This window comes from Schistocerca nitens, chromosome 3 (assembly GCF_023898315.1).
Source record: "Schistocerca nitens isolate TAMUIC-IGC-003100 chromosome 3, iqSchNite1.1, whole genome shotgun sequence".
In the NCBI taxonomy this organism is placed as follows: domain Eukaryota; kingdom Metazoa; phylum Arthropoda; class Insecta; order Orthoptera; family Acrididae; genus Schistocerca; species Schistocerca nitens.
In genome coordinates, this window is record NC_064616.1 from 953,780,428 (window position 1) to 953,803,578 (window position 23,151).

General features: G+C 44.6%; 1 protein-coding gene across 1 annotated transcript in view; it reads right to left on the reverse strand.

Moving 5' to 3' along the window:
* Positions 1 to 2,409, reverse strand: part of LOC126249028 (uncharacterized) — a 1,135,715-nt gene extending 1,133,306 nt beyond the window's left edge. Inside the window, exon 1 of the mRNA XM_049950638.1 lies at positions 2,277 to 2,409. Coding sequence (XP_049806595.1) covers positions 2,277 to 2,337 — 61 coding nt within the window. The 5' untranslated portion in view covers positions 2,338 to 2,409. The remainder of the gene's footprint in view (positions 1 to 2,276) is intronic.
* Positions 2,410 to 23,151: the final 20,742 nt, after the last annotated feature.

Below are 23,151 nucleotides of genomic sequence, written 5' to 3' on the forward strand. Positions count from 1 at the left end.
GGCGTTGCCAATCACTCTCCTACACGGGACTAAGAGCTCAATTTCGGATTTGCTGTTTCTGCTCAGACTGTTCGACTTTGCTACACAGCTCTACTAACTCTGATGTTTCGTTCTGTACTTCTCTGTAACAACGGCACAAATTTACAGGAATATTTTTATAGCTCTTTTGTCAGTGACCTTTCCACAGCAGTATACGTCAGTGAGTAGCAGTGGTACATGTGCATCACGTCAATGCTCTCTGTAAGTTGTTTCCATACCACGCAAAAGAAGTCTCAGTTTAAAAGAACCACTCTTAAGTCACAGCAAGAAAATACCGCTTTACGTCTTCTTGGTGCCGATTAACATCAAGCGAACTGGCCGTAGTGGCATTTCCTAGTAAATATAGAGTAGAATAATTTTTTTCTTAAACCCTTATATTCAGCTAAGACCAGCGGAAGTGGCAATTGTTGTAGGATTTATTACTAACGAATATCCCACACCATATCACTTGTTCTCTCATATCTTTTGTTAAGTCCGTACATTTGTGCGCAGTATTTTGCCACAAGATCGCTCGTTGCGATGACTCTCCAATGGACCAAATCGATTATATAAAACAGTATGTTTCCATATGGAGCGAATACGTGATAACTCCGTAACAGAGAACGATAAATCATCTCGGCGCCATCGCAGTTAATGGTATACAATGGACTCAGATTCAAAGGATCACGGTCAAGATTTACGCTAGTTCATCCACTACCCACGTGTTGGTCATCAGTCGTTTCCCAAGCTCACATAAGGTTAATGCTGCGACCATCGTTCTCCAACTGAACTAGAGTTTTGTCTACAATGACCTCAGTATCGACGAGATGTTTAGGCCACGTAATTTTCCAAATCCCCTTACGTTTCCAAATTCAAACGATACAAGAAGTGCTAGAATCTAATAAAAATATCGGAAAGATTTCTCAGTTTCCTATGTAATTTGTGTAACTCTAATTGCTCGGCGTCTCTGTATAATATCATTTCCTTTCGATAATATATACATGACCTGTTCCGCTATACAATTACGGATACGGCGTCCATTGTTACATTTACTGTTCTACAGATTTGTGTAAACAGGTAATTTAGAGGGGTAGTACGTGACCTTCTTTCCGCCTAGTGGGGACGTATTTTCCTAGTTTATTGAGATGCATACAAATTCACTACCTTTTCCAGCATCCTTCCACGCTCTTCACGAGATGCGGTGTCGACTAGCTATTCAGGGGTTAGAGGGCAACTGTCAATCGTGGCAGCGAATTTTATGGAAGGAGGCGAAACTTTTTTGGCAGCTCGGCGGCGAGTGGGCGGGCCGGCAAAGACGCAGCGACGACGTTCGTCTTGGCGGCGAGCGGCGCGCGTCGGCGCAGAGGGACAGGTCGGGCATGCGCCCGGCCCGCCACGAGACGCCGCCGCCTTCCGACGCTCACGCCCATCTGCCGCTCCCAGCCCCGGCGCAAAAAGCGCCAAAAGCTAATCGCCGCCGGTGTACGTGCTTTACCGTGCCATTTACGTGCAATGCTATCTCCACCAACTCGCAAATGCGGACACTAAATGGCAAGAAATGTCGCTACCGGAGTATCACCTACTCGAGACACTCGAATGACAATACTGTGCCACTAATTGAAAATTTATATCTACAAGTTAAACATACGTACTATCGTGGTGATACCCAGGTTTTTACGCGAATATTAATCGTCATAATTCCTTTTGTTATTGTATATTGTTAGAAATTAATCTCGACAGATTGGCTCCCGTCGCGCAGGATAGGGTTTACTACATTCGTCGCTACATTCCCTCAGAATATTATCTTGCGAGAAACGACGGGCAACGGTTTTTTCATCCGTCATTTTCGCGTCTTTCCGAAAGATGCAGCGCCGTCCACACTACATTTGAAATTCGAGTCCTGTACCAGCTGAAACGGTCCTACGACGTTTACCTAGATGCAACGGAACTGGGCTTAGCAGCCACTACTCGGCGCGGTAATTGGGTAATTTGGAGCTGTCTTGCGGGCGAAAGGAGAGGAGACGCTTCCACACTGTTCCGACGCCAGAGGAAAGCGACGTCGCAAGTTCCCTAAACTGCCGCTCGTAAAGGTTAAAGGGCGCCACTGGTAAATCGCCCGCCCCGTCGCCGAGATCACATACTCGGTCGGCCCATTCTTCACACATCGTTTTCTTCGAAAATTGAAAAAGCGTCTCTGGGGACAAATTGCCATGTGGACTTGTGTACATTCGGTGTGTGGGCCCGAGTCGGCTACTCACCGACGAGGGCGGCGACGGCAGCGGCTGCGGCGAGGAAGCGGGCGACGCGCGGGCCTGCCATGTGTGGGAGGTGAGGTGTCGGGAGTCGGGACGCGACTAGAACATTGCGTGCGAGATCCGCACAGGCGCGCGGCCGGGCTGCAACTGTCGCGCCCTGCGCGCCGCCCCGCCCCGGCCGGCCGGCCGTACGGCCCAGCGAGGCCGCTCTGCGCATGCGCACTGCCTCCCGCGCGCGCCGCGCCGCACCGCGCCTCCCCGCGCCGCGCAGCGCAACTAACTTTCATTTCCAAATACACTCCCGCCGCTGCCGCTGCCGCCGCCACTGGGGCTAATGCTGTCTCCCGTCTCCCGTCTCCCGGTGGAGCCCACCCTCTTTCTTCGCGCACGTCCCCTCTTCTCGCCGCCACCCGCACCGATAATTGGCGGGAAGACGGCACTTGGCGGGGTCCGGCCACGTCACTGCAGTCTTCTTCCGCGGTTCACCACAGAGTGCCAGCCGCGTCGGCCCGCTTCTCCACTTCTCGCCTCACTACTGCGCCACCTCCCGCGATCGTAATCGCTTGTCGGCAAATCTCGTTCAACTTATTTGACTGTTATCTAACTGACTTCGATGCTCAGTTCCACAGACTGAATGTAGATTTTCAGAACGTCCTAATTTTTCGTGCGGGCTAACCGTCACGGAATGGGCTTGTTACGATCTTCGTACGATGCGTTTCCCTAGAAATGTGGTAGTCAGAACATGAACACCCTATGCTTCATCATATGACTTCTTCTTTACGCTTTCATCCATAGTGTGAAACACGTTCTTCTCCTTCCAGACCAGGTACCAAGTGGCGTTCTAAAGAATCCTAGCACGTCTCCTAAGAAATACACTACAACGTGGTCAATGAGGAGACTTGATTCCTCCCATTAAGATACTTTTCTCTCATTGATTCTTAATATTACGATTTTTGACACAAAATTAATGTAGGGTCAACTTTGAGTTCATCATGTGGTAACTATACTGAATTTTTCCTATAGTCTCTTTTAAATATTTAATTTATCAGGAAGTCACTTTTGATAGTAACCTCCTCAAATGTAGATGCTCTGGGCATTGTCGTTTAATGCTTCCTCAGAAGATACCAACAAGCTCACCTCCCACGGCACCGTTATCAATAGGCCAATAGCAACGTCACCCACACTCCTGACCCTGCTCTGTCATGGTCCCCAAATGCCTTCTTCATTCTGAGACACTAAAATCGCCAGTGTTTTTTACGTACATAATTCTCTCCTGTTATTTCATGATATGTCTCAATGCTCACCCGCTAATATATAAAGAAAAGAAGAAAGAGAAGTCTGACCATTCTTGATTCGCTAAGTTATATATATTCAGCTATTAGTCCTTTTTGGTACTTGGGCTACGATAAATGATGTTTTGGAATGAATGCTTCTCAATCAATCTGTTTTGAAGACTGAGTGCATTTTTGAAGTATTACCACTGAACCGAGGTCTGCGACATCTGAACATTGAATCTCACACGCTGTCAAACTGTTACTTCTAAGTATTAGTATGAATTATAATCTACAAAAAGATTGAGGTTCCAGACTGAGATTTTCACTCTGCAGCTGCAGAGTGAAAATCTCATTCTGGAAACATCCCCTAGGCTGTGGCTAAGCCATGTCTCCGCAATATCCTTTATTTCAGGAGTGCTAGTTCTGCAAGATTCACAGGAGAGCTTCTGTTAAGTTTGGAAGGTAGGATACGAGGTACTGGCAGAAGTAGAGCTGTGAGGACGGGACGTGAGTCGTGCTTGGGTAGCTCAGTTGCTACAGCAATTGCCCGCGAAAGGCAAAGGTCCCGAGTTCGAGTCTCGGTCCGGCACACAGTTTTAATCTGCCAGGAAGTTTCAAGATTGAGGTTACTATTAATATTGTGTGCTTTGTCATAAATGTACAACACGAATAACAGGTGTGCCAACACATTTCCTTGGTGCAGAGCTGTACTTACTTCTACTTCGATACCACAATGAGTCTCTCACACGGTTATAGCTGTCAATGGCGTGCAGTCATTAACGCTCAGTTCGAAGTGTCTGCATGGGTTCTGCGTCAATTCTCCAGCTGAAGAGGAAAAGAAGGTAGGATTATTAAATAACGTCTTGGTTAACTAATTAAGTGTGGCAGAGTGTAATATTAATCACAAAATAACGATACTTCCTAAAGCTCCTAAGAGATATAGTTTCGTACACGGGGTCCTCACTCACCTCCTGTAGTAACAGGGTTGCAGAACTAAGCTGTGGTACGGACCTATAAGTACTTCTTCGTATCACTCGTCTTCGGAAGAGACCTGCTTCATTAATTTGCGAATTTTGTTTCTGCTTCTCACAGTTAGTTGAAATCACTTGCAACAATTTCAAGTCTTTTCCATCATAAAGATATTGCTACTGTGTCTTGAGATCTTGCTGCCACCTATGAGAAATTTTTTCATGTTTGTGAGCAATGCATTGCGTTTGTTGAAATTTAATAGTCAACTGGCAGTCCCTGCACCAACCGCTGATGCTCAGCAGCTTATTCGGCACTACGGTGAAAGTTTCTGGCATTGAAACATCCGTATGAACTACAGCAAGACCTGTGATGAACATCCACTGGATGATGTACACTAACTGCTAACAGTAACGGATGTGTAACACATCCTATGACTGCTTTCACACATTACGATTTATCCTCGTTGAGTTCTAAGATATTACGGAATCTCACATTACTAATTACAAATGAAAATTAAATAACGTGCACTACATGACAGGGCAGAAGTGCATCCAAACCCTTCTGAAAGTCAGCAACCTGAGCGCTGTTATGTAGTTTTCTGTATTCGATGGACGAAGAGAGAGAGTTGAATCTCACAGTATTTCCATCGCTGATCCCATGTTGACTCAGAAGGAAGAAATTTTCAATCTCTAAATGAATACGAAATATATTCCATAATTCCGCTACTGATGGACAAAACTAAAAATAGTTCTGTAATTATGAATAGTTTCCGAAACGATGATCTGATTCGACATGAAGTTATAACACAACCGTAACGCACAGTATGCGTCTCTGAGAGACCAGTCCATCTTGTGTCGTGCTGGGAGGCCATAATATTGTACTATAAGCTCCATATACACCGCCTGACGAAAGTTAAGCAGTCTGCGGTAGCCTTCTCGCTTCCCACGCCCGGGTTCCCGGGTTCGCTTCCCGGCGGGGTCAGGGATTTTCTCTGCCTCGTGATGACTGGGTGTTGTGTGATGTCGTTAGGTTTAAGTAGTTTTAAGTTCTAGGGGACTGATGACCATAGATGTTAAGTCCCATAGTGCTCAGAGCCAGTTAAGCAGTCAGAAAAGAAAGAAGAAACGAACGTGAAGCCGTTCAAGCACTGACTGACACACAGAGCAGCTACCATTCTGCGGTAAGATAAGTAGACTCCTAATCAGGTAAAGAATCACACAGCTGTTTCACCCTCACAGGGAAATTAAGGAAACTTTGCGACCTGTAAACATAATCTCAGCTTGACAGTGCCAGGCATTTAAAACCATTCCCACAATTGTGGCACGATTTACGTGGGTCATTGTCCACAAACTGACGCCGACCGCTATTTTTAAAATCACCGTCACTGGATGTAGAGGAATTTTGATAAAGCAGCGCTGTTTTTCTTTTTTTATTGCCAGTTCATTACTCCTCGAACTATTTGGGTAAGATGTGGGTGGTTGGGATGGGCGGGGGTTGCCGTCAGCGGTAAATTAAACCTCTCTTCAGCCGCAGGGCAAGTGGAAACTAACTGAGACGAAAATAAACACAAACATAAGGGTGAGTTAAAAACATTTTAAGCTAAAATAAAATGGTAGTTTTTATACACCGGGCGGTCAGAAACTGCATAAAAAGCTTGTAATAGTGTTACAGGGTGTATTGTGTTGAGAAATAATTGTTAAGAAAGCATTCGATATGTTTCTCTGTTTGCGAGTTAATTGGCACTGAAGATAGCTAATCAGACAGTTGCACCCGCATGTTCACGTGGCCCGTCAGAGACGGTATCGGCAAACCTGTAGTTCGTTTTGCTTTCTAAAAGTGCAAAGAGAGCGATAAAAATATTTGGAATCAGACAGTAGTAAATATCGAACCCGAGCCAAAGGCTGAGCAGTCTCGTGAGCTACAATCTACGATATGTAAACAACTGACACTAACTTAAACGTGTGCTTAAATTTGTGCGCGCAGTGGCCTGATTGTCAAACTTCATAGCTAACTAATTTCGGAAACGGAGCAGCGTATGGAATTCTTTCTTAATGATTATTTCTCAGCACAACCTACCCTGTAACATCCTTACAAGCTTCCGAGACTCTTTCTGACAATCTCGTATAAAAGACAGGACCTCCTTCGCCTTTAGTTAAAACAGTAATAACAAAAGGTAAAAACAAAACACAATATATAAAACATTTAAATGTTGATGCAAGACACTGATATAAAAAAGAAGCACTTCACAGTCACTAAAATTGTAATGACTACCCCTGGGATAAGTGGTCTGTAGTTTGAACCATGGACCTTGCCGTTGGTGGGGAGGCTTGCGTGCCTCAGCGATACAGATGGCCGTACCGTAGGTGCAACCACAACGGAGGGGTATCTGTTGAGAGGCCAGACAAACATGTGGTTCCTGAAGAGGGGCAGCAGCCTTTTCAGTAGTTGCAGGGGCAACAGTCTGGATGATTGACTGATCTGGCCTTGTAACATTAACCAAAACGGCCTTGCTGTGCTGGTACTGCGAACGGCTGAAAGCAATGGGAAACTACAGCCGTAATTTTTCCCGAGGACATGCAGCTCTACTGTATGATTAAATGATGATGGCGTCCTCTTGGGTAAAATATTCCGGAGGTAAAATAGTCCCCCATTCGGATCTCCGGGCGGGGACTACTCAAGAGGACGTCGTTATCAGGAGAAAGAAAACTGGCGTTCTACGGATCGGAGCGTGGAATGTCAGATCACTTAATCGGGCAGGTAGGTTAGAAAATTTAAAAAGGGAAATGGATAGGTTAAAGTTAGATATAGTGGGAATTAGTGAAGTTCGGTGGCAGGAGGAACAAGACTTTTGGTCAGGTGATTACAGGGTTATAAATACAAAATCAAATAGGGGTAATGCAGGAGTAGGTTTAATAATGAATAGCATAGTGAACGCATTATTGTGGCCAAGATAGACACAAAGCCCATGCCTACTACACTAGTACAAGTTTATATGCCAACTAGCTCTGCAGATGATGAAGAAATAGATGAAATGTATGACGAGATAAAAGAAATTATTCAGGTAGTGAAGGGAGACGAAAATTTAATAGTCATGGGTGACTGGAATTCGTCAGTAGGAAAAGGGAGAGAAGGAAACATATTAGGTGAATATGGATTGGGGGGAAGGAATGAAAGAGGAAGCCGCCTTGTAGAATTTTGCACAGAGCATAACTTAATCATAGCTAACACTTGGTTCAAGAATCATGAAAGGAGGCTGTATACATGGAAGAAGCCAGGAGATACTGACAGGTTTCAGATAGATTATATAATGGTAAGACAGAGATTTAGGAACCAGGTTTTAAATTGTAAGACATTTCCTGGGGCAGATGTGGATTCTGACCACAATCTATTGGTTATGAACTGCAGATTGAAACTGAAGAAACTGCAAAAAGGTGGGAATTTAAGGAGATGGGACCTGGATAAACTGAAAGAACCAGAGGTTGTAGAGAGTTTCAGGGAGAGCATAAGGGAACAATTGACAGGAATGGGGGAAAGAAATACAGTAGAAGAAGAATGGGTAGCTCTGAGGGATGAAGTGGTGAAGGCAGCAGACGATCAAGTAGGTAAAAAGACGAGGGCTAATAGAAATCCTTGGGTAACAGAAGAAATATTGAATTTAATTGATGAAAGGAGAAAATATAAAAATGCAGTAAATGAAGCAGGCAAAAAGGAATACAAACGTCTCAAAAATGAGATCGACAGAAAGTGCAAAATGGCTAAGCAGGGATGGCTAGAGGACAAATGTAAGGATGTAGAGGCTTGTCTCACTAGGGGTAAGATAGATACTGCCTACAGGAAAATTAAAGAGACCTTTGGAGAGAAGAGAACCACTTCTATGAATATCAAGAGCTCAGATGGAAACCCAGTTATAAGCAAAGAAGGGAAGGTAGAAAGGTGGAAGGAGTATATAGAGGGTTTATACAAGGGAGATGTACTTGAGGACAATATTATGGAAATGGAAGAGGATGTAGATGAAGACGAAATGGGAGATAAGATACTGCGTGCAGAGTTTGACAGAGCACTGAAAGACCTGAGTCGAAACAAGGCCCCGGGAGTAGACAACATTCCACTAGAACTACTGATGGCCTCGGGAGAGCCAGTCATGACAAAACTCTACCATCTGGTGAGCACGATGTATGAGACAGGCGAAATACCCTCAGACTTCAAGAAGAATATAATAATTCCAATCCCAAAGAAAGCAGGTGTTGACAGATGTGAAAATTACCGAACTATCAGTTTAATACGTCACAGCTGCAAAATACTAACGCGAATTCTTTACAGACGAATGGAAAAACTGGTAGAAGCTGACCTCGGGGAAGATCAGTTTGGATTCCGTAGGAATGTTGGAACACGTGAGGCAATACTGACCTTACGACTTATCTTGGAAGAAAGATTAAGAAAAGGCAAACCTACGTTTCTAGCATTTGTAGACTTAGAGAAAGCTTTTGACAATGTTGACTGGAATACTCTCTTTCAAATTCTGAAGGTGGCAGGGGTAAAATACAGGGAGCGAAAGGCTATTTACAATTTGTACAGAAACCAGATGGCAGTTATAAGAGTCGAGGGGCATGAAAGGGAAGCAGTGGTTGGGAAAGGAGTGAGACAGGGTTGTAGCCTCTCCCCGATGTTATTCAATCTGTATATTGAGCAAGCAGTAAAGGAAACAAAAGAAAAATTCGGAGTAGGTATTAAAATTCATGGAGAAGAAGTAAAAACTTTGAGGTTCGCCGATGACATTGTAATTCTGTCAGAGACAGCAAAGGACTTGGAAGAGCAGTTGAACGGAATGGACAGGGTCTTGACAGGAGGATATAAGATGAACATCAACAAAAGCAAAACGAGGATAATGGAATGTAGTCAAATTAAGTCGGGTGATGCTGAGGGAATTAGATTAGGAAATGAGACACTTAAAGTAGTAAAGGAGTTTTGCTATTTAGGGAGTAAAATAACCGATGATGGTCGAAGTAGAGAGGATATAAAATGTAGACTGGCAATGGCAAGGAAAGCGTTTCTCAAGAAGAGAAATTTGTTAACATCGAGTATAGATTTAGGTGTCAGGAAGTCGTTTCTGAAAGTATTTGTATGGAGTGTAGCCATGTATGGAAGTGAGACATGGACGATAACTAGTTTGGACAAGAAGAGAATAGAAGCTTTCGAAATGTGGTGCTACAGAAGAATGCTGAAGATAAGGTGGGTAGATCACGTAACTAATGAGGAGGTATTGAATAGGATTGGAGAGAAGAGAAGTTTGTGGCACAACTTGACTAGAAGAAGGGATCGGTTGGTAGGACATGTTTTGAGGCATCAAGGGATCACAAATTTAGCATTGGAGGGCAGCGTGGAGGGTAAAAATCGTAGAGGGAGACCAAGAGATGAATACACTAAGCAGATTCAGAAGGATGTAGGTTGCAGTAGGTACTGGGAGATGAAGAAGCTTGCACAGGATAGAGTAGCATGGAGAGCTGCATCAAACCAGTCTCAGGACTGAAGACCACAACAACAACAACAGTTGAACGGAAAAGATTGTTGGTTAAGGAGGGTAGAAGGTGTTGCTATAAGGATAGAGGAATGATACGTAATATCACTTATTTGAGAGTTGCTCATGGGATACAAGAACTGGTTGGGAGGGGGGGGGGGGGGGGAAGGGGGAATATAGTGTGTACAAGTGAGGCTAGAATCTGAAAGGGAAAGGGGACAGGGTAAGAAGGGGAGAAGGGTAGAGAAATATGGAAGGAAAGGGCAGGGAAGCCTGATGAGGAGGAATGGATGAGGTGGATTTAAAGTTGGTAGGATGGGTAACAGACAGGTTGGAGTTCATGATAAGGGAGCGGGAGACGGTTGAAATTTCTTTTGGAGAGTATGTGTAGGTGTGTAGGTGTAAGGGTGGAGGTATGCGTCGATAGTGGCGTACGAGAATAGTGAAATAGAGGGGCAACGGTAGGATTATTCGAGTCGAGTCGGTCGGATGGTGGGCGATTAGAGAGGAAGGATGCAGTATGGCGGACATATTTGACTGGAAGTGTGTAAGTCTGGAGATTTGAAAAAGAGCCCACAATGCGACCCGGTCGTAGGCCTTCTTTAGGTCAAGGGAGACGAAAATAGCGGATTTACGGGTGTTGAGCTGTTGGGATAGGTGGTGGATGAGGTGCGGGAGCTGGTCATCAGTAGAGAAGGTGTGACGGAAGCCACAGTGACTAACGGGAAGTCGTTGAAATCCTTTCCAATGCTTAGAGGAGTTTATGGGATGTGTAGCATTGAGTCTCGTGCATGTTTGGCGCCAATCCCGGCGTTCTTAAGCATTGAGTAAATTCCTCATATATCTCTGTATTTGCCGGTGAGTGTGATTGCATCCTGGTCACGACTCCTTAGAATGCAACAGCATAAGTGATGGCTTTGCAGAGAGAGTGTGACACAATGAGGATATATCCCAGTGGTAGGGAAATGCGTGGGTATAATATCCGACGAGGTCTGCAGCAGGAATCCCTGGAGGATATCGTCAGGTTGCTCGAAGATTATGGGATAGCTTCCTGTCTTCGAAAGGATTTTCGGAAGGCCTTACAGGTGGCGCGGGAGTAATCATAGGTAATTTTGGACGGAGATTTGGGTAGGGTGCATGAAGATGAGGTAGGATGTAAGAGATGGTGAGGAAAATTCAAGCTTCGAAGCCAGGCATTATCATTACAGGATGTTTCTCTACAGCGCATACTTTCTTGCTTATGTATGTAGTTGAGCGAGAAACTTAGTTCACATTAAAAGAAGCACAAGGTCCGAAGGACATGGATGATAAAGGCAATTGTTCGTGGGCTTGTTGTGTAATATAGACTGCTATTCGCCAGAAATCCTTAATTACAATAGCCAGCAATTTGAATCTCTCTCCTTCCCATGACGAGTCTAGTGTCACTTCACCCGTAAGCGACCACCATCCCCTACTCGAATTTCTATGCGCTCTAGCCTTTCTTATGCAGTACATACATACGCAGTTTTATTTCCCAGCAGAGTGATTGTTATGTTATAGTATGTTCTCCGCTTATTCGTCATGTAAGAGTGAAGTATTTGTGGAGTGATTGAAGCACAGCGGAATGGAACAGTTCGTGGCAGAGATCGGGATAGTGTTGTCATTGTGTCCGTCGATGTCGCCTACTTAATGCGGGAACATGTTGCCCTTGTAAAATGTGCATACTGTTCCATATTACTGCGTTTTAATGACTTCCATGAATCTCTGCATTTGCATTTCGTAGACGAATAAAGGAAGAACATTTGACAAAACATTAACTCCTGTTTTGGGAAATATTACTTTGTAACCACTGCATCTTTTAACAAATATTGTTTCTAGCGACATCTAGCTCTTGGCCAAATAGTAGATGATTTTCAGTTCTTGTAAATAGTGTGGTCTGTTAAACGGCATTGTTCCTACAGCGACTTACGCTCCTGTAGTCTTTAGATCACGAAACCTTAAACCATGTGTTGTAGGCAAATGCAGAGTTTCGGAGAGAGATAACCTCGATATGTAGCACAAAGGGCACATCTCCAGAATAAAATAATTTTTATTGGTTTCAGCTGATCTGCTTACCTTGTGAGCAGTAGTATGTTCCACGTGAGATGTTCAGATACTGACGAAAAGATGAGTAATGAGAAGATTAAGGCGAGCGGATGGGTAATTTGGTTGCGCAACTTAGCGGCCAGCCTAGCCATGCCTGCGAATTAGCTCAGGGAGGCGAGCTCTGCGTGCTGGTCTTTAACGCCTGCCCCAGCCGACACTCCATTCAGGACTCGCGCCACCTCCTCATAATCTGTGTTAACTACGAAACCTGAAACGGAACTGCGAACCCCTGCTAATTAGTCGATTAACCCAGGTCGATCCGAATCCCGGACTGCAGGCATTTTGACGCGAAACAGTTCCTGCGGGATCTTTCCGCTACAGTCTGGCTGCACTGTTCACCAGCAGGGTGATGGCGTGTCCCTCCGTTTTTCTCCCCTCGGTTCCGCTTCAATTAGATTGTTCGCTATCTCTCTTCCCCCAAGTGCGTGCTCCGGCCGCTAGCTTTTGCTGCTACCTCGCTTTCATCTTCCCGCCGCCGCTTCTCACAAATCGCAACATACAATTTACGTTTCCTGCCAATGCCGCTGGGTACGTTACTACTGTCAGCAGTATGTTTAAAATACATTCATACGACAAATAATGGAGAAAAGTGAGAGGTAAAGCAGCATGGTAGTGAAAACGGGTGGATCATAGTCAAATAACATTTCTAAGCCTTTGTCATAGGGAACCATATCGTTTTTCGATTCCAGTCTTGTTCCTTTCTCATGCGAATAACTTTACCGGTAATTTTAATACTGCCCTATCTTCCGTCATTTCAATAGCTACAATAACAAGTTGACTGCACTAAATTTCAGTATGTCGTACAGTGGAATATTGATGACGTGTGTGGGATATGTATGAGACTGGACGACACGTTCTACTGAGATTAACCAAACAAGACAACGCGAATATTCACAGGTATAACTGCCTCTTGGAAGGGTGATGTCGTCATCATCATTCTTGTCATTATTATCATAGTCTTGATCAGCACCATCGCCCTTTGAGACATACACTGAGCGATAATACCCTACAGTAGGTTTTACATATTCTTCGGCTACACGCGTTTTCAAAGGTCGTATAGCCAACTTGCAATAGATGCACCAAATCGTTTCATAGACACCGAGCGGTGTAGTGTAGGGGTTAGCACACTGGACGCTCTTTCGGAAGGACAACGGTGCAAAACCCCGTCCGGCCATCCAGATTTAGCTTTTGTGTGGTTTCCCTAAATCGCTTAAGGAAAATGCAGGAATGGTTCCTTCGAAGAGCATGGCCGCTTTCATTTTCCATCCTTCCCTAATACGAGCTTGTGCTGCGTCTCTAATGACCTCGTTGTCGACGAGATGTTAAACTCTCCTTTTCATAGATTTCAGATCAGACTATGACGGTACTGTCGGGAGGGAGGTTTATATAGCAACGGATGACTTAGAGGTTCGTAATAAACTGATCGTTTTGGTGAAAACTATAGTGATAAACACTCAGAACATAATTAAGAGCCCGCAGCTCGTGGTCGTGCGGTAGCGTTCTCGCTTCCCACGCCCGGGTTCCCGGGTTCGATTCCCGGCGGGGTCAGGGATTTTCTCTGCCTCGTGATGGCTGGGTGTTGTGTGATGTCCTTAGGTTAGTTAGGTTTAAGTAGTTCTAAGTTCTAGGGGACTGATGACCATAGATGTTGAGTCCCATAGTGCTCAGAGCCATTTGCACCATAATTAAGATACAGAATATGTTATCAAGTGATGTAATCAAAAAAAGTGGGATAGAGCACGCAGATTCATTGTTGTACCATATGTTCATTAGAGACCTGGAAAGGGTTATAAGAAATTTGAACATTAATACGAAAGGTAATAAGCTGTACACATCTGTTCAAGTAATGGCATATGAGACGACATTGATTAACTGCAGAGGCGTCGAGAGCAATAGAAGAAGTCTTTACAGATACTGAAAGACGTACTAGAAAGATGAACCTACGTAGAAATGAAAGGGAATTAAGTATTTGCCTGTAACTAAGAAATATTATCCTACTGAGCACCTATTTGTAGAAAAAATGGCTCTCAGAACTCAGAACTACTTAAAACTAACTAACCTAAGGACATCACACACATTCATGCCCGAAGCAGGATTCGAACCTGCGACGGTAGTGGTCGCGCCGTTCCAGAGTGAAGCGCCTAGAACCGCTCGGCCACACCGGCCGGCCCTATTTGTAGAAGTTCGTTTATATAACATCTTTAAGTTTTGTTGTTCTGTCGTCTTCAGCAGTATGCTATATTAGGTTAATAATTTTCACTTTGGGTCCGTATAATTACTACTGAATAAAACGAAATTTTTTCGTGCCACACGCATTTGGAAAGCCAAAGCTGCTCCACATTTTTTATCGCTCTTGTTCGGGTTTTAAAGGTGCTGCTCTACTTACTTTTATCCGAATTTCACTATCACACCTCTAAAAAGCGACCTCTCATTTGCTTCATGTTATGTTTTGGATCACTGAAGTCGACAGAAGTAAATGGAGTGAATACTTCCACAGAATGAACAATGACAGACTACTTTACAAATTCATAAATTACAATGCGACTGATATTGTGAAGGGCAAGGAAGAGACATGTACAATAACAAGCTAAGGTTTCATACTTGATTTACATAAGATGGAGAAGAAAAAGAAGAAGACTATGCTCGTAAACCGTTACAAATTCAACACAGTGGAGTTGACAAGCAGTTAATAATTTTGTTGCATCGGAAGGCAAAATTGGCAAAACAACTTCTTAGTGTCTTAAAAAAGTACATCATAAATACTATAAACAGTGGGTGGGACGATTAGAGACGTTAATGGACCCAGACGATTCCAAAACCTACAAGTTACTTCCGTGTCAAACCTCTTATGCAACATTTTCCGACAAAACGCATAGCACATCTACGCTGAGGTTATTAAAGTCCTGGGATATCTTCTAATATCACGTTCGACGTCCTTTTGCCTTGTGTATTGTGACAGCTCCACGTGGAATGGACTCAACAAGTCGCTGGATGTCTGTTGCAGAAATATTGAGCCATGCTGCCTCTATAGCTGTGCATAATTGCGGAAGTGTTGCAAGTGCTGGAGTTCAAATGGTTCAAATGGCTCTGAGCACTATGGGACTTAACATCTATGGTCATCAGTCCCCTAGAACTTAGAACTACTTAAACCTAACTAACCTAAGGACATCACACAACACCCAGTCATGACGAGGCAGAGAAAATCCCTGACCCCGCCGGGAATCGAACCCGGGAACCCGGGCGCGGGAAGCGAGAACCTTACCACACGACCACGAGCTGCGGACCAGTGCTGGAGTTTGTGCATCAATTGAACTCTCGATTATGTACCATAAATGTTCGATTGTATTCATGGCAGGCGATGTGTGTGGAATTTCCGTCCCATGCTTAGGTTGCCATGACGCCACAGCACAAACAACTGCGTTAGGAATGGTGCCTTGACCAGTTAAGTACGGGCTCATGGTGAACAGCGTCGCACTGTGTTCAGTTCGGCTCTCTGCGGTTAGACACAACCCCGGATGACCATTGTCGGTGGCTGTGGCAGCGAGATATATAGTGATGTTACCCCTGGCGTCATGGTGTGGGGAGCCATCGGGAATGAATTCAGGTCACGGCTAGTAATGACTGCGAGAAATCTGACGTCACGGACAAGCTGCGTCCTCAGGTGCTAACTCTTATGTTCTGGGTATGGTACAGCGTCATACTGTATACAACTAATGCAGTAATTTTATACAATGTGATGTGGAACAATACCCAGAATACTTTTATGTCTACTGACTGTGGCCACGGAAGCCTACGCAATTATATCATTCAAACAATTTTACACACAATTTTCTCGCTTGTGTCCGGCAGCCCAGGATCTATGAAGAATTGTTCATAAACACGAAGTCGAAGAAAACGAACGCCTTACAAGTTCTCAGAAAAAAGTTTGGAGGACGTTGTTGCAACGTACAAGGACTCCGCAGCCTGCTTCCCTGTGCGACGTGGAATAGAGGCTTGCGTCAGACGGGAAGTAGTCTGTATTATTTATCGACGGTATTTGTTCGTCTACATCTACATCTACATTTATACTCCCCAAGCCACCCAACGGTGTGTGGCGAAGGGAACTTTACGTGCCACTGTTATTACCTCCCTTTCCTGTTCCACTCAAGTATGCTTCGCGGGAAGAATGACTGCCGGAAAGCCTCCGTGCCCGCACGAATCTCTCTAATTTTACCTTCATGATCTCCTCTGGAGGTATAAGTAGGGGAAAGCAATATATTCGATACCTCATCCAGAAACGCACACTCTCGAAACCTGGACAGCAAGCTACACCGCGAAGCAGAGCGCCTCTCTTGCAGAGTCTGGCACTTGAGTTAGGTTAACATCTCCGTAACGCTATCACGCTTACCAAATAACCCTGTGACGAAACGCGCCGCTCTTTTTTGAATCTTCTCTATCTCCTCTGTCAACCCGATCAGCTACGGTTCCCACACTGATGAGCAATACTCAAGTATAGGTCGAACGAGTGTTTTGTAAGCCACCTCCTTTGATGGACTACATTTTCTAAGGACTCTCCCAATGAATCTCAACCTGGTTTCCGCCTTACCAACAATTAATTTTATGTGATAATTCCAAATCGTTCCGCACGCATACTCCCATATATTTTACAGAAGTAACTGCTACCAGTGTTTATTCCGCTATCATATAATCATACAATAAAGGATCCTTCTTTCATTGTATTCGCAATATGTTACATTTGTCTATGTTGAGGGTCAGTTGCCACTCCCTGCACCAAGTGCCTATCCGCTGCAGATCTTACTGCATTTCGCTACAATTTTCTAATGCTGCAACTTCTCTGCATACTACAGCATCATCCGCGAAAAGCCGCATGGAACTTCTGACATTATCTACTAGATCATTTATATATATTGTGAAAAGCAGTGGTCCCATAACACTCCCCTGTGACACGCCACAGGTTACTTTAACGTCTGTAGACGTCTCTCCATTGAGAACAACATGCTGTTTACTGTTTGCTAAAAACTCTTGAATCCAGCCACACAGCTGGTCTGATATTCCGTAGGCTCTTACTTTGTTTATCAGGCGACAGTGCGGAACTGTATCGAACGCCTTACGGAAGTCAAGGAAAATAGCATCTACCTGGGAGCCTATATCTAATATTTTCTGGGTCTCGTGAACAAATAAAGCGAGTTGGATCTCACACGATCGCTGTTTCCTGAATCCATGTTGATTACTACAGAGTAGATTCTGGGTTACCAGAAACGACATGATACGCGAGCAAAAAACATGTTCTAAAATTCTACAACAGATCGACGTCAGAGATATAGGTCTATAGTTTTGCGCATCTGCTCGTTGACCCTTCTTGAAGACTGGGACTACCTGTGCTTTTTTCCAATCATTTGGAACCTTCTGTTCCTGTAGATACTTGCGGTACACGGCTGTTAGAAGGAGGGCAAGTTCTTTCGCGTACTCTGTGTAGAATCGAATTGGTATCCCGTCAGGTCCAGTGGACTTTCCTCTGATGAGTGATTCAAGTTGATTTTCTAATCCTTGGACACTTATTTCGATGTCATCCATTTTTTCGTTTGTGCGAGGATTTAGAGAAGGAACTGCAGTGCGGTCTTCCTCTGTGAAACAGCTTTGGAAAAAGGTGTTTAGTATTTCAACTTTACGCGTGTCATCCTCTGTTCCAATACCATCATCATCCCGGAGTGTCTGGATATGCTGTTTCGAGCCACTTACTGATTTAACGTAAGACCAGAACTTCCTAGGATTTTCTGTCAATTTAAGAAGAGCACCGTCAGAAAGTGCGGAATTTAGAAAGTGCTACAATACTGAATCTTAAATTGACGTAAAAGAACTTATTCAGTTTACACGATTACAGCTTACCCTGTACGTTCGAAGTAGTTGGCTGCTTACATTGCCGACATCACAGACTAAGCTGGTTGTCTAATGATATGGCAACGTCTATGCTAGAATGCGTCCAAAGAAAACGTAGTATACTTTATTGAAAGTATCGAAGCCTTATATTCAGTTACCACACCATTATCAAACTTTGGCGAATAACTGCCACTTGCTAAGAAATAAATTTAAACTGTCACAAAAAATTCAAGTTTAAATCAGAAACGTCGCTTTTATGAGCGAGTCCTGGCTGTCCTCCAAACTTAATTTCAACGATCGCTGCTTACCCTGTAGGCAATGCCTACTCTTGCTAAATTCTGTGTAATGTTTGAAAAGAAAATATTTGCCATTTGAGAGAAGAGGAGAAGGTGGATATACATTGCCTATCTAAATTGTTTGTTCAAGAACTGCCCAATAAGTAAGTAACTGTACAAATGAAATGTGAGTGTGTCTAGTGCTTCCTGTAGGGGAGACCGATCGCTTGGTGCAAGTACATGTAGTTGGCTCCACTTCGGCGACATGGGTGTCGATAAAATGGTAATGTAGACAGCACGACAACCAGTCCCCGAGCGGAGGAAATCTTCGACCCGTCTGGGAACTGAATCCGGACCCCTCGCATGACATTTTTCTGAGCTGACCAGTTCTTTTTTTTTTTTTTCAAAGAAACATTCTCGACGCCTAAGGTGAGGGGCGGGCAAAGTGGGCAGAGGTCGCAACCTGATTCCTGGCTACCGTGTGCCGCTCCCTCCCCCAGCGGCAAAGAAAAATGTAGGGAACGCGATGAGTAGAGGTACGTAGCACATGAATTAGACCTTTTTCTTGAGCACCAAGCCTAGTAGGAAACCAACATCGCGATGAGGATGTAGGGTCAATTCGCCACACTCGGTGGGACTATCGGTGCATAGTTTCTCGGAGAAGAACAACCCAGTGCTCATAGAATAATCGGTACTACGAGTGGAGAACGCGTGGATCGATTTCTTATTACAGTAATCCGGGGTTAACGAAAACACTAAGCACAAAATTAGAGAAAATTTGTCTGTGTTTTGGATTGCAGACTACTACACAGTGTCGTTCATTAATGAACTGCAAAAATCGAGGACATTTTTGCCGCCGTCAGAAAACAAGTAGTGAACTGCTTTTCCACAAATTCGCTTCACGGAGTTCGTCTCCATTTGTGGGAAGTCTCCCGAGTTCGGAAATAGAGCAGGTAAAAAGTTATCTGATCAGAAGTGGTAGGGTAATAAAGGCCAGCATCGGTCGTACCTAGAACCAGACACACACCGCCTGTCCGCACACCTGGCGATGCTCGTCGATGTCCAGAACATCACAGGCGCCACACGGTAGTATGTCTGCAAGGTGATTCTTCTGAAGGCGTGACGAGCGTAATTGTTTCCCATGACCCTAAGGTACCATGGAGATTGGACATACGTGGCAAGATAAGGAGCACACGCTTATAATCTTACGGCACGCCAGTCCACGTGGGGATGCTTTTCTCGTCCGCATTCGCTGTCATGTTCTGCAGCAGAAATCCATAGATCTCCTTTGCGGACGTCAAGCGCATTGGCTACAGCGCAGTGTGGCCATAGCTCAGTTTGAGGAGGACGTGGTGGAAGTAAATGAAGGGCGGAGGTGTATCTGAAAGTGCAATAGGGGCTGAGAGAGAGCGTGGTCCGAGGGTCTCCAGCAACAAGGTAGATAGGCACGTGGGACTACAGTACCACAGCAGCATTTGAGAGCTGGCGAAAAGGGCTATCGCCCTTTCAGAGCTATGATACACACCCAGACCGCCCCTCTTACCGTATCTTGAGCAGCAAACCACGGAAAAAGTACGAACCCAATGCCGCTAGCATGCAGTGGGCCATGGATGGCGGAATGGGGAATGTCTGTGCCACGTGGGGGATACATGATGTCAAATATGCATTAATGTATCGTGTCCGATGCAGAAGATCAAGGGCTCATAAACGATGCTCTAGGATCCCAAGTCGTATTTGGGACAGTAGGCGCTGGCAGTTGAGGGCAATCGTTCGCCGCAGATCACCCGTGAAATCGAGTCATAAGTATCGGATATTAGCAGTTACAAACAATGGAGAAGCGTCGTCATAAGGAAGCCCCACATCTACAGCCTTAGCGTTCGATTTGCGGATGTCAAGGCAGCTTCCCCGTAGAGGGCGACCTATGCCAAGGACTCGCTGACCTCAGCACCACTACAAAAAATATGGACGAGATCGTCGGCATAGGCAGTGCAGCAAAAGACATGGCCACCGTGTGATATCCCAGACAGTCATTGACAGAGGTCGCGAATCAACTGTTCCATGAAAAAAAAACATATAAAAATGCAGAGAGCGGACAGCCCTGACGCACTGAACAACATATCAAGATGGAAGAAGTGAGAGAACCACTTTAGAGTACACGGGACGTCGCTCAGCGAAGGAGACGCATTACAACGTCGACGGTAATACCGGAGTATCCCATATTACTGATCATCACTTCCAGTTACTCATAATCAACCCGACCGAACGCCTGGTTGTAGTCAAGAGCGACCAAATACCCAGCCACACGACGAGCGAGAGCAAGAGCGATTATGTTTCGATAGTGACAGAGAGAAGGGTAGATGTTACTGGCACCATCCAAAGAGGTTTGGTCAGGGGAATGACATACCTGGCCGTCTGTTTAAGCTATGCAGGAAACAGTCTTCGTATCGTTGTTGAGCAACGTCAAGCAGCGATATTCACATACCCGTTATGTATCCTGAGGCTAGTGGATGGGAATGAGGAGATGGGTAAACCGTCAGGGATCTTCACGACAAACAACATAAATTCTCAAGAAATTTCCGTTCATGCCGCCGCTAGTAGGGGACGGAATGTCCAATGAAGCTCTAATGGGTGGCCGTCAGTTCGAGGTGACTTGTTCGTAGAACCGACCTTGGTAGCATCATGGACTTCGTCCTCGGTGATGTCGGCAAACAGATCCATCGTTGCTCATCCAGGAACCTTGCACATCGAGCAGAAGACCGCCGCAATGTTGGTGGTATGGTCACAATGTGCAGAGTACAGCGTAATGTGATTTGAATGGAGGACATGAGCTATATCGCTTTAGGTATCTAAACGCCGTCCATCATCCGTCGTAAAAACGTTATCAAAATCTTCCGACGGTGGCAACGTTCCACTATCACATGCATGTCTTGTGTGCATGCCCTGACCATAGCTCAAGGTGGCGTCGAGAGAGGGCAGTGAGCTGTGCCTTGGGACAATTCACCTTCGCCTGACGCTCTTGGGAATAGTGCATCATAGTATATTCCTAGAGAATGGTGAAGTAAAAATCGTGTATTAGTCGCCGCCATGAATCGACCTCCGTTCGATAACCAATTAAGGCCTTGCAGAGAGCAGGCCTTACACAGATGATCCACCACGACAGGGCAGAATGATATGCGTCACAGCGTCGACATTAGGCTGTCCACAACGTTTCGATAAGCTGCCCGCATTTGGATGAATTAAGGTGGATTATTCTCAGTTTTCATGGTCCCCAACCACGCCACTCCCTTTGGCGACAGAGACTGACAGCACAGATATAGGCGCCATGGTCAGAGAACGCAATGAGCCAGACTTCATCATCCTGTGTCCCGCCGACAATATGGCGGAAGATACAAACACAATCGAGGCTTCTGAAGAATTGCTAGTGAAATGAGTAAACCCTGGACGGACGCCATGAACCGACCGTAGTAGCCGAGCGGTTCTAGGCGCTAATCGCAGGTTCGATTCCTGTCTCGGACATGGATGTGTGTGATGTCCTTAGGTTAGTTCGGTTTAAGTAGTTCTACGTTCTAAGGGACTGATGACCTCAGAAGTTAAGTCCCATAGTGCTCAGAGCAATTTTTTGAACGCGATGAACATGCTCGAAAGAGTCCACGAGGTTGAGGTCTGGAGAATTGTTGCAAGCGCTGCGCATAGAGATTGATGTGGCCGTTGGTCTTTGGGTGATTGGGTGGAGTGAAGTCGGATCCCATGATCAAGGCACCCTACCGACCTAGGAAGAGAGTGTAATCTCCCCCTTCCTTCCTGATTCCATCTATTGTCCACATTAGACTTCCATGAAGATTTGAGAGGAGCAAAGATTACAGTAAACTTTCTAGTTAACTTAGCTTTTTATGTAGAGTTGGCTCCAGTTCTTCTTTTCTAGGGATCTGATTCTCGAAACTGAAAATGTCTCATTTTAGGTCCTCACGGTTGGATTGATATAAGTAAATTTGAAGATCGTTGTTGCAGAATTTTTGTTTTTAAGTTAATATATTTTCTGAAAGTTTAGTATACCACACAGTATTTTGATTTTCACATTAATGAAGCCGAATTTACATTGTTCGCGCAAAATATAAAAATACGTCCGAGCACATCAGAGGCATGCTTACGACTCTCTCAATCCGTGGAAATAGCAATACTCCAGAAGGTTTACAATTTTACTAGGCGAATGAATTTCTTTCAACTTCTGTTACATTATTACTTTCGATTATTATTTCATAAATGAATCCAAAAATAAACATAGTAACCAGAACAATATTACGCAATTAATAACAGAAATTTTAAGTGTGCCAATAGTTCGTAATTTCCAATGTTTCTAGGAAAAAATTATTTAAACAGCACATTCGAAACTAGTACTTATCGATTATAACATCGAGACTAAACCGTGTTACAAAATAATTCATTTTTATAAATTTTAGCTTGAAATATAACAGACTGTGTATAAAATGATATGAAAGTTTTCAGGAAAGCAACTGAGATATTACTGACCTGTCCAAAATTCGAAAATTAGTACTGGTATCGACAACTACTGTTTAGGAAAAGTATGCTAGAGGAGGCTGTCCCGTTACAAGAGGCATGACCGTCTCGGAGAAGCAAGTAGAACGTTCGTGGCAGTGACCCGAACTAGATGGCGCATAGATGTTGATGATCATGATGCCAACAAACGTGGGAGCCATACCTCTGACAACTGGGAAATAGGAAACTGCATCAGAGAGAATACCGTCACGTAAGACGATCACCAACCCGCTACCAGGAGGAAAAACTTAGACATCTGCTGCAAAGCCATAGGAAACACAAAAAGCTGC